This window comes from Ctenopharyngodon idella, chromosome 7, assembly GCF_019924925.1.
Source record: "Ctenopharyngodon idella isolate HZGC_01 chromosome 7, HZGC01, whole genome shotgun sequence".
In the NCBI taxonomy this organism is placed as follows: Eukaryota; Metazoa; Chordata; class Actinopteri; order Cypriniformes; family Xenocyprididae; genus Ctenopharyngodon; species Ctenopharyngodon idella.
In genome coordinates this window covers 26,710,274-26,722,309 of record NC_067226.1, presented here as the reverse complement: position 1 = coordinate 26,722,309, position 12,036 = coordinate 26,710,274, and the positions used below count along the sequence as shown (strand labels likewise).

The window sequence follows — 12,036 nt, the reverse complement described above, 5'->3', positions numbered from 1 at the left end:
ATTTTGATGGCACACACTTTATTATGGCGCATGTGAGTGAATGTGCACCCTTAACCCTTGATTAAAGGTCAGACAAAGTTGGTGAGATATAGTCCATCATGGATTTTTCTCTTGAAGCTCGTCTAGGACAGAGTTAATGGTACTGTCTGCTCTGAAATAGCTGTTTTTGATTTTGTAGGTCTCCCACCCAATTTTGTAGGTCTGCACACAATATATCTAGTTATAAGAAACATTCATATATATATGTATATATGTGTGTAAAATATATATATTAAGGCTGTCAAAATTCATTTTTTCAATTTAATATTTAACACAATTAATGTAGCATCCGTTTTTTCCTGGCATTCTTCAGCTAGCATGACATTATATGATGATGCTGTCATTCATTCAGCATACCAAGCATACCAATTCAGCATACCAATTCAGCTGCAATAAGACGCAAAAAAAAAAAAAAACTCATCTGTACTGGCACGCTGTCTGTTAACAAACACCCGAAACTTGTTCACAGGATGCCATAGAGTCTCAAATGAGTTAAAAAGTGTTAAATTAATATAATGCGTTGTGAGAAAATAGGATGTGTGTCAGATCCATGTCATATTTGTCAGGTTTTAAAGTGACAGAAGCCTAATAAGCCTGCTGCTGTCTGTGTCATTAATGTTAATCAAAGAAGATCCCATTAAACAAATGTACAAAAATGTCTTTATTTTGTTTCTACATTATTTTGGAGGTTCAATGTGAATGTATTACAGTATAAAAATTAATTAAAAACTTTAATGCTAGGTGCAATTAATCTCAATTAATTGTGAAAAAATGTGATTAATCGCAATTAATTACAGAAAAATGTGTTATTAACTTAATTTTTTTAATCAGTTGACACACACACACATATATATATGTAAGCAATAAGGTACGAGAGGCTGTGCTGTATCGTGAATAAGTCATGGCTGAAGGGCGTTGTTAGGCATGACGTGAAGCTTTTACTTCACTTTCATGAAGTAAACTTTGACTAAAAGAATTCTTTCTGCCGGAAAAAAATAGTCCCTGACTGCGAACAGCAACAGAAGTTACATTATTATGCCATTAGATGGCGGCAAAGACTGTCTTTAAGAGTGTGTCAGTCAGTAGCGAAGACTTTTACATTGAAAAGACTGAATTGTTGTGAACATGGAACAAGACGCAACTGACAAATGCTTTGACTAGTGTTGTCAGGCACGGTAAAACTCCTTAACTGTTAAAAGGACAAGATAATACATTGGACATTTAAACAGATTTTTATTATGAACATAGGACTGACCTGAAGGAAAATGCTAAATCTGAATGCAGGTAATAAACTCGCTCACTTGATCTCTTTCTCACAATACTGTATAATGTATATACATATTTAACTAGTAAAGTAACATATGTACAAGATTCATATTTTCAGTTATTTAATTATATTATGTAATTTATTCAAAATAAAATAGAAGCACTAATGAAATATTAATTACTTTTTTTGTTTTTTTGGTCATATAATTTTCTCCGTGATTTATGGATACATTTGATATTTTGTGCTGATTTTAGACCACATATTGTTTAAATTCTTAGTTTGTCTTTCAGCAACAAGGCGCATGTTTCAGTATGAGTTTTTTTTGTGTTTTGAATGACTTAAAAGTCTGGTAGTGTGTGATCCTCATTTGTTTAGTTTATGATGCCCATTTTTTCCTGTAACTATTTTCAAAGTCAACAAGTGTATGGATGCTTAGTGTTTTAAAATATATTCAAATTTTTAAAGTTGTGTAGTGTGTTCCAGCCATAACGCACACATGCTGAATAAGGCTTGCTTGTAACTGAAAATGTATTTAGTGTTACAATTACCCTGATTTCTCTTTACACATATAACTAATATTACATAAATGTAAGACTGGCGAAACAAATGATTTACACATTCAGGATCTCCTGATGGTAGTGTAGATATTAGTGATGTCTGGTTCTCCAGGAGCTTGAAATGAACGCACTGCAGCTTTGAGTTTGTCTCTGATGGCCAAATGTAACGGACATTAAGAACTGATAGATGCAGAGTTTTTATGATTATGACTATCAGTTGAATTTAGATTTTTTTGCCAGAAGCATGTGCATGGTGACCATTAACATCATCACACAGGGACATTTACCAGTGCTGGGAATGACTGAAACATTACTGAAGCGCTGTGGTTCACCATTTCATGATAGATGTGCTCATTATTTCACATTTGTGTAAAGGATGAGGTCTAATACGCCCACACAATGTCCGGCCATTCCTTACGTTTTAGTTATCAGTTATATAAAACCATGATTTTTTTTGTTTTTAGTTAGTTAGTTATACTGTTTCAGCTTTAATTTAAACTATCTTGGCTTTTTTAATCTGCGTATGTCAAACACATTTACAGTTTGCAGATTCAGTTTACTTGTTTGTAAAGTCTATTGATAGGTGCATTAATCTACTTTATGTCTTGTCATAATTGTGGTACATTCAAACTGCTATTTCCAAGTAGTTTTGAAAGATTTTTCTTCTTTTGCCTTTTTTTCTTTGATTCATGTCAGTGAATTTGTTTAAACGTTCAGTGCTGGTATATTTAATGCCAACAAGTTAATATGCAGTCAAAGTTTACAAATGTAGGACATTTAATTGGAGTCATTTCGAGTTTAATGGACTCGAACCAGCATCCCTGGGAGCAGTATGGCCCAGATATGTCTATATCATGTGAGCTAACCGCTGCACCAGAGATCTGAAAAGCTACACATAAATCCTTTAATGGATGTGACATGGCTTAGTGGATGAAGTTCTGGACTGGTAAGCCAAAGGTTGTGGGTTCAAACCCCAGAAGGTGCGATTCAGGAGCTCAATCTAAGGGTACGTTTACACGGCAACAATGTACTAAAAACTAATTTGCTTCTTTTTTTTTTTTTTTTGCGTACAGACGACAATGCTGTCAAAACAATCCCCGTTCACAAGGATCTGTGAAAACGATTAAAAACGCTGTACTACGCCAGTAGTTGGCGATGCCCATAGACTGAACACATAATACGCATGCGCATGATGTTACTGTTTTCAGAAATGTGTGTTTCTGTAGTTTACACTGTGACGATAACGGTATCATTTTCAAAAACTTGCACTTTGAATCCCGTTTCAAAAGTCTGCATTTTCAGGCCAAATGAACAGCCAAAACGCATAAAAAGTTTCCTGTTTTTAGTTGAAAACGGTGTCGTGTAAATGGCCCCTAAGTCGACTGTAGTAAAATATGTACCATGAGTCACTTTGGATAAGAAAGTGTTTGCTAAATGAATAATGTTCTTGTCATGTAAAGTATCGACTCATGAGGGCTTCTTTTGACTTTGTACATATATCATATGTAAGCCCTGCAGTTGATGTCTTTTACTCACTTTCATTTATCATCTTTCTTTTCAGTCTATCCAGACCGTTGCAATATCTGCCTGGCGGCGGTGGGGGACACTCAGAAACACAGTGACCGCATTGCATTCTGGGATGATGTGTATGGCTTCAAGATGATGTGTATGAAGAAGGCTGTGATACCAGAGGCGGTAGTGGAGGTGTTGAAGCCCGAGACGGTCATTTCAGAGCCTGCAGTGATTAAGGTAAGAGGAGTGACTTTGTTAGGGTCTTTCTAGAAAAGTCTGAAGGGAATTATTAGCAAAATGATTAGTTAATTCTGAATGTCCCCTTGGGGGTCAATGATGTGTGTCATCTATTGAGATTTAAAGTATGTCTTCAGGCAGAACACATTCTCTTTTGTGCTTGTGATGTTCCTCAAGTCTCATTGGATAAAAGTGTCTGCCAAATGAACACATGTAAATGTAAATATTCACTTTTAATATCACAGCACAGATGGGTTGGGCTCCATACACTACTTTTCAAATATTTGGGGTCAGTAAAAAAAAAAATTTGTTTAAAGAAATTAATGCTTTTATTCAGCAAAGATGCATTTAATGGTTTTCACTAAAATATTAAGTAGCACAAGTGTTTTCAATATTGATAATAAAAAGAAATTTTTCTTGAGCACCAAATCAGCTGATTTCTGAAGGATCATGTGACACTGAAGACTGGAGTAGTGATACTGAAAAGTCAGCTTTGCCATCACAGAAATAAATGACATTATAAAATAGAAAACCAGTTATTTTAAATTGCAACAACATTTTACAATATTGCTGTTTTATTATTAATATTACTGTATTTACTGCACTTACTGTATTTTTATCAAATAAATGCAGCCTTGGTGAGCATAAGAGACTAATTAAAATTAATTTAAAAAAATCATTAAACATTATAAAATCTTACTAACCCCAAATGGTAGTTTAAAGGGTTAGTTCACCCAAAAAATGAAAATTACCCCATGATTTACCCACCCTCAAGCCATTCTAGGTGTATATGACTTCCTTCTTTCAGACGAATACAATCAGAGTTGTATTAAATAATGTCCTGGCTCTTCCAAGCTTTATAATGGCAGCGAATAGAGGATAAGATTTTGAAGCCCAAAAAAGTGCATCCATCCATCATAAAAGAATACGTCATCCGTCGGTCAGAGTTCACTCTTTCGCTGTAAATCGATGCGTACGGCTGTCTGTCGGAAGCTAGTTATTCAAAATCTCATCCTCTATTCACTACCATTATAAAGCTTGGAAGAGCCAGGACATTATTTAATATAGCTCCGATTATATTTGTCTGAAAGAAGAAAGTCATATTAAAACTAGGATGGCTTGAGGGTGAGTAAATCTTAGGGTAATTTTCAATTTTGAATGAGCTAACCCTTTAAAGGGATAGTTTACTCAAAAATGAAACTGGTCATTCCAAACAATTATTATTTTCCATAGAACACCAACAGCAATTTTTTTGGAAATGTCCAAGCTGTTTTTTTCCATACAACAAAACTGGATGCTGATTTATATACTGTCACTTTCATTTTTGGGTGAACTATCCCTACACTTCTGAGTTATCTGGTTACTAATCCCCTCTTTTTAACTATATAATGGTGTCTGTCTTATTGGATTTGTTGCAAATCATTAGATCACCTGAATCCCTAATTAATTGAGTCTGGGCTGGACAGAAAGCCAATTTCCTGTGTTGTGGCCTTGTTTTGAGAAAGAGGGAGGAGGGGAAGGAATGGAGGTAGGATCAAGCAGAAGATGAAGAGAAGGGAGTGACAGATTGTGAGCAGAAAGCGAGAGACGTTTGAGAGGAAGTAAAGCCTGTGACAGAATGGCTGATTGATTATTCTAATCATTGTTTAAAGTCCTCCTTAGTAAACTTCGCCACTACTTATCACTGCCTGCCATGGCCTTGTACAAACACACATATGCTTAACATTGTTCTTCCTGTGATATTTCAAAAATATAGTGGAAGATGCCACTGATGAATCAGAGGAAAAAATGAACACTAATGAAGTTGTATGTTTGTGCTGGTTTTTTTTAGGTATTTCCACGAGAGCTACTGTAACAGTAGATAGATTTTTAACAGAAAAACAAAGAGTAGATTGAACAAAGTTTTTTGCTAATTTCTTTCATTTGCGTCTTCTCAGAAAAACTTCACCAATTTTAACAGTATGTTCAACCATGGGGTCTGAATTTCATTATATTCCCTGACCTTGATCATAAAATGGTTCAAACATAAGCAATAATGAAAATTCAATGCACAAATCCATCATTTCCTCTCTGTGCAGAAACGTTGCACATCTTACTTCCATTATCTCACTGACCCACTCCAATAACGCTATTTAACGGTGGTCAGAGTTCCATTAAATGAACACATTCTAGCGTGGAATCCTCTTACAACATTTAATGACACGTCTTCCACTTAAACTAGCCACATTTACTGCTTTATGATATTTAAAGGGTTTTTTTATTGCATTTTTGTCATGTAGATGTTTAATTCCATTTAATAATCTTAAATTAAAGTATTAAAATAATTTAATATTCTAATATTTTAATATTTTAATGTTTATATTATATTTAATAATTATAATTGATATTCTAAAATGAGTAATCATTATATCATTCCTCTTGCATTCCACCCTAATTACTAGCTTTTTATTTACAGCAAGTATGAAGTGTAATTTATTTTTTGTATTGCTTTCTCTAAAATGTTTTATTCCATCAAGCACTTAACTAGTGCATGTGCTCCAATAAAATATGTGCCCTTATGTTGCCAACTTGAGATTGAGTCTGTCATATTATTTTTCAAAAGAAGTAATAATAATAAAAAAAAGTTAAAACAAATTTGTCAAAAATTATCTTTAATGATTATTGATATCGTTTTTTAGTCCACTCTGTTACTTTATAGGATGTTTAAAGAAGTTTTGTCTGTTTGTCCCTCTCTAGACTATTGACTGTGGCACTGTGACTGTGTCTGAGCTGGAGTTCACTGTAGGCTTCACTCTGAAGATAACGGCCAGCACATTGTGTACAGTGAGTAGATCCAACACACACACAAACACACATTTACCAACAAACTTGTACACAAACCGTGATTATTGACTGTTACGCACACTTCAATCTTCAGAGCTAATCAAGGTTGTCAGGTGTGAAGATTAATTAGTGGTGGGGAGATGGCTGGGATGGGTCAGGTAGCTCAGACATCAGTCTGGTTTGATGGACAGATGGGTTTCCTTACAGGTGAAGGTAACGACAGCCAGTGAAAGGTTCACTTTATTTCATGGCCTAAATTCAACTGCATGTCTCCATGTGTGAGGTCAAATTGAGTAAGAGGGTATTAAAGGAATATTTCACCTACACTTGTGACATTCTAGTACTGTAAAACAAAAAGGTAAATTATGAAAAATACCCATGCAGCTCTTGTCCCATTTTAAAGGTGCTTTTTAAACTTTTTTTTGTTCAAATGTTTTTGTCTTAGTCTGATTTACTACGGTAAGCCTGTTATAAGAGTTTATATTTTATACAGAGTGGGATGATTTTTGCGCAAAATTGCGTACTTATGTCATTAGTTTATGCCTGTCTCATCATATCTGTAAATAGTATGGTGTGGGAGTGGCATAGGTTAGTTGTCACAACGAGCAAGAAAGGTTGACATGATGTAGCTTAAATCTCCAACCTCTAGGAATCACCTGTTTAAAAAAAAAAAAAAAAGGCAGAACAGAGTAGCTTCTGCTTGCAAAAAGCAGAACCCATCCAAGTTAGTGCATGTACATTAGGAGTAGTGAGTAGTGAACACACACACTGCAAACTGTGGATACACACACCTGAAGCAGTGTGCAGCCATTTTGCTGTGGCACCCGGGGAGCGATTGGGGGTTAGGTGCCTTGCTCAAGGGCCCCTCAGTCTTTTTCGGCCGGTATTGAGAATTGAACCTGCAACCTTCGGGTTACCAGTCTGACTGTCTAACCATTAGGCCACGACTGCCCCCAAAAGTTAGCAAGTCTGGACTCAAACTCGGGTCGTCCAAAGCGCAATGGCGCTATATGTGGGTGCGCTGCCCATGAGGCTATCGGCGCCAACAAAAGTTTGCATTAAATTGATCAAAAGTAACAGTTGAGACTTATAGGACCCTATTTTAATGATCTGAGTGCATAGTCTAAAGCGCATGGCGCAAGTGCACTTAGTACTTTGCTAGTTTAACGACAGGAAAAATAGTCGGCGCGCCCGGTGCATGGTCTAAAAGGGTTGTCTCTATTCTCTTAATGAGTCATGGGTGTGTTTTGGGCATAACGTGCAATAAACCAATCAGAGTCTCTTCTCCCATTCCCTTTAAAAGCCAGTTGCGCTCACACCATGGCGGATTTACTATTTAGGTGGCGTAATTTGCAAGCGGAAAAACTGAACGCTTCTCTGGATCTGCTCATGCGTGTGGTTAAAACATACGAGCAAACCATCTACGGGACAAGCCGGATTCAACCAAAGCATTTTTAACTTTATGCACACAATAATAATCTTTACATTTTAATCCTTTTATTTTTAATATTTGGCATGTTTGTGTGCTGCTGCGCATCCCTGTGTGTGTAATAAGCAGAGTGTACGCGCGTTGTGCACCCGCCTGTAGGTGCTTATTACTAACACGCTCTTGCATCATTGACTTTAGACCAGGTTTCAGTTGGTCAATGGCGCAGTCTATTTCAGTTGCCTCAAAATAGCAACGTGCTAACAATGCACCTGAACACACTTCATTTTCAGACCAGCACGCCCATGGGCGCAAATGCGTTTGCTATTTCAGGACTGCGCCAGGTGTATGATAGGGCCCCATAATGTAGCAATTTTTTTTTTTTTTTTTTTTTAAAGTAAATCTTTTTTTTTTTTTTACTTTATATTCATCAAAGAATCATGGTTCCACAAAAATATTAAACTCTACAGCTTTTTTCAACATTGACAATAATCAGAAATGTTTCTTGAGCAGCAAATCAGCAAATTAGAATGATTTCTGAAGGATCATGTGACACTGAATACTGGAGTAATGATGCTGAAAATTCAGCATTGCCATCAAAGGAATAAATTACATTTAAAATACATCAAAATAGAAAACGATTATTTTAAATTGTAATAATATTTCACAGTATTACTGTTCTTACTGTATTTTTGATAAAATAAAAGCAACCTTAGTAAGCATAAGAGACTTTCAAAAACATAAAAAAATCTTAACAACCCCAAACTTTTAAACAGCACTGTATATTCCAAGTATTCTATCAGTAGTCATGGAAAATCATCTTCATTGTACAATACAATTGTACTTTCTGCTTAATCAAACTGGTGCAGTGTGTCTGGTTATGACACATGCAAAAGCCAATGCTGTTTAGCCTCAAAATAATCATTTGGACTATTTTTATGGAGGGGTTTTGAACAGCCTATGTTGTAGGAAGCAGAGCTGCGTGAACATTCTTGAGAGTTTCTTCTTTTTTTTATATATCAGTTTAGAATGGCATGAAGATGAGTAAATAATGTCTTTCAGTTCTGCGTGAACTATTCCTTTCAAGATAACGTTTCTTTTTTCAAGCTATATTGTTTGCTAGGTCACCATTTGTGTCATGGTGTATTTTTTTGGTGGTGGAAAGTGTGTGTGTGTGTGTGTGTGTGTGGGTGTGGCTTTGTCAGTGAAAAAGTGAGAGTTTTTAAGAGACGGAACAAAAAAAGCAACTGAAATTTCAAGTGTAATTTTTCTTTTGTCTCCCAGTTTTGTCCCAGCATTATTGTTCCTGATTCTTTGTTATAGCTTTTATGGATTAATCAATACTGTATTATTATCTCCCTTCCCCTCTCAGAGTTACTCTGGATTTAATGGAGTTTGTAAACATCATCTCATTTTTCTGCTGCTCTCCAGTAATGGAAAAGCACATCCTGATTTCCTCCTTGTTTAAAAGTTTCTATTTTTAGATAGAAGGCAGGTATAACCAATTTGCAAATTTTACATATCCTTGAGTTTATTGAAAAAACAAATCAGTTTATAGTCATAGATGGGATTCAGCACACTGTTTTGCACTGCTTTGTCATGTAATTATAGAGGCACCCCAAAAACGGAGGGAAAATGCTGTCGTCCCCATGATTGAGTGCATGGACTTATTCTCCTGCCGACAGTCCATTCATCACATCAGGCTGCCTAACCTTGCATTAAATGAACAGCGCTACCCTGCGCTCTCGTTCTCGGCCGGCGGAAGACAAATAACGCTCGCTCTTACAGTTGCACTGGTCCTCGACTCACGTTGTCCACAGGGACGACAGTCTCTCTCTCTCTCTCTCTCTCTCTCTCTCTCTCTCTCTCTCAGTATCTCTCTTGCTTTCTCTTTCACCTCCCTCCAGAAAAAAAATGTGTCACTTCAAAATGTGTCAGATTCACTTTGAATTCAATATGTATCTTTAAGCTCACATTTGAAAATTTGGACCAAGTAATAGGGGAGAGGGGGGTAAACCGTGCCACTTTTGTTCCCTTCTTGGAATTGAAAAATAAGATGGAGGTAAAACTAACTAACTGAAATTGTATTTCAGATTCAGGATGTATTTCAGAATATTTCTTACAGCGGTTCTCAACCGGGGCCTCAACAAACTTCCAAGGGGGGCTCAAGATGATTTTAAATGATTTAAAATAGGACAAAACAAGCATGAAAATAAGCTAAAACAACTAAAAATCATTTCATTATTTTTATGACGAATATACATCTTTCTAGGTATGCCGAGCAGCTGTATATGTTGGGATCTTTCTAAATATATGGTCATGTGACAAAACGTATGCTCGGTTTGCTAGAATAACGCAGCAGCTTGTATTTGAGGTATAAAATGTTCCTGGCAGATCTTATGCACTGCAGTTGAAGCGCATCTCAAGATGGTTATGCATAATGTTTGTGTCAGTGGTGATTTGCCTTAAGGACACTTCATGTAACATCAAGCTGTGACAAGAAAAATACTGGTAATGATCATATTGGGGGAAAGAATAAGTAGGGATAATGCTTGTTTTCTCCATATTTGTAAAACGTCAATGGAGTCGATGCAATTTGTATAGTAGCTAGTTATAAGAACTAGTAATTGGCAAGTTTATCTTGTAATTGGAAGTTATGATGGGACTTTACAATTTAAAAAAATACTATTTCAAATAAATGCCTTTCTTTTGAACTTTCTATCTGAATATAAATTAAATGTATCAGTTTCCACAAAAAATATTAAGCAACACAACTGTTTTCAATATTGATAATAAGAAGAAATGTTTCTTGAGCAGCAAATAAATCAACATATTAGAATGATTTCTGAAAGATGACGTGACACTGAAGACTAGAGTAATGATGCTGAAAATTCAGCTTTACCATCACATGAATAAATTAGATTTTAAAATATAATATTAGTATATAAAACAGATATTTTAAATTGCAATCATATGTCAGATTATTAGTGTTTTTACTGTGTTTTTGATCAAATATATGCAACCTTGTTGAGCATAAGAGACATTTTTCACATTTTGAACGATTCACACCAAGGACGATAACTATAACGATAAAGATATAGTTTAAAAAAATCAAAAAACAATCCACACCATAACTATAATGGTATTGGCACAGAAAAACGATGTTGTTGGAATCACTTTCAGAATTTTTTTTTTTCCAGCTGATGAACAATAAAAAACATTGACAGCCATTCGGAATCCATTCTGCTTTAAAAAGCTTGCACATTTAAAGCGGCAGACGACATGAACTGCAGCGCGTTCTTATAATAAACCGTACAATATTATCCGCTGGTGTGGATGCTAATATAGTTATCTTTATAGTTATCGTTGTTAGTGTGAATGGGTCTTAAGAGGGTTCGCATTAAAATTACACTTAATAACATCCTAGCATCCAATCAAGCTTATTTTTCATGTTCTTATAAGAAAAATGCCCCAAAACAATCAGTTGTTACTGTACATATTTCATAGTTTATCAGCAGGGAAGTGAAGTCTGAAAACAAACAATTTTGCAATTCTTTCTCTATTTTGTTGCCGTCGCTCTGGTGGGCACATTATGTCTTTTCATTGGCACAATAAAACATCCAAGCTAACTTGTTTTAACAGAACAGTATGAACAGGGTGGTTTAAAATATCATTGAGATGTTTTTGAGATTTTGTAAAGAGAAAGAAAGATGCTGATACTTTTGGAAAACTTCTTCTCAATGGCTGTAGAATGAAATTTAACCATGTCATTGCCATACCAAGTGGCATCTGTGATGTATCATGTACATATTGTTACAAATTGTACATGATAAATGCACTTGTTCTGCATTGTAATATGCTCATATATTAATCTGTATTTTGCTCTGTAAGGGAGACTAATAATTACTCTAATGTGAGGCTATTTTAACAGCACTAGTTCAGGCACACGGTATCAAACTAGAGCCGTGATGTCAGTAGTGTACATACTCCATTTGTTCTTGACGTCACATAATTTCAGAATTGTGTAAGCCACACTGTAGATTTTACCAGGCTGGAGGAGGGTATTGCATGTGCCCAAATGCCCATATGGCTAATCCAGCCCTGGACTTTATAGTACATTTTATTGTCTGGACTATCTATTTCAAGTAAAAGTGTATTATGTTTTTAGAACTGAA

The 12,036-nt window shown here is 35.6% G+C and overlaps 1 protein-coding gene across 2 annotated transcripts in view; it reads left to right on the top strand.

Moving 5' to 3' along the window:
- Positions 1-12,036, top strand: part of prmt3 (protein arginine methyltransferase 3) — a 60,179-nt gene that overhangs the window by 32,054 nt on the left and 16,089 nt on the right. For both annotated transcript variants that reach the window (XM_051900451.1, XM_051900450.1), the window contains exons 12-13: positions 3,425-3,612; positions 6,349-6,435. In XM_051900451.1, coding sequence (XP_051756411.1) covers positions 3,425-3,612; positions 6,349-6,435 — 275 coding nt within the window. The remainder of the gene's footprint in view (positions 1-3,424; positions 3,613-6,348; positions 6,436-12,036) is intronic.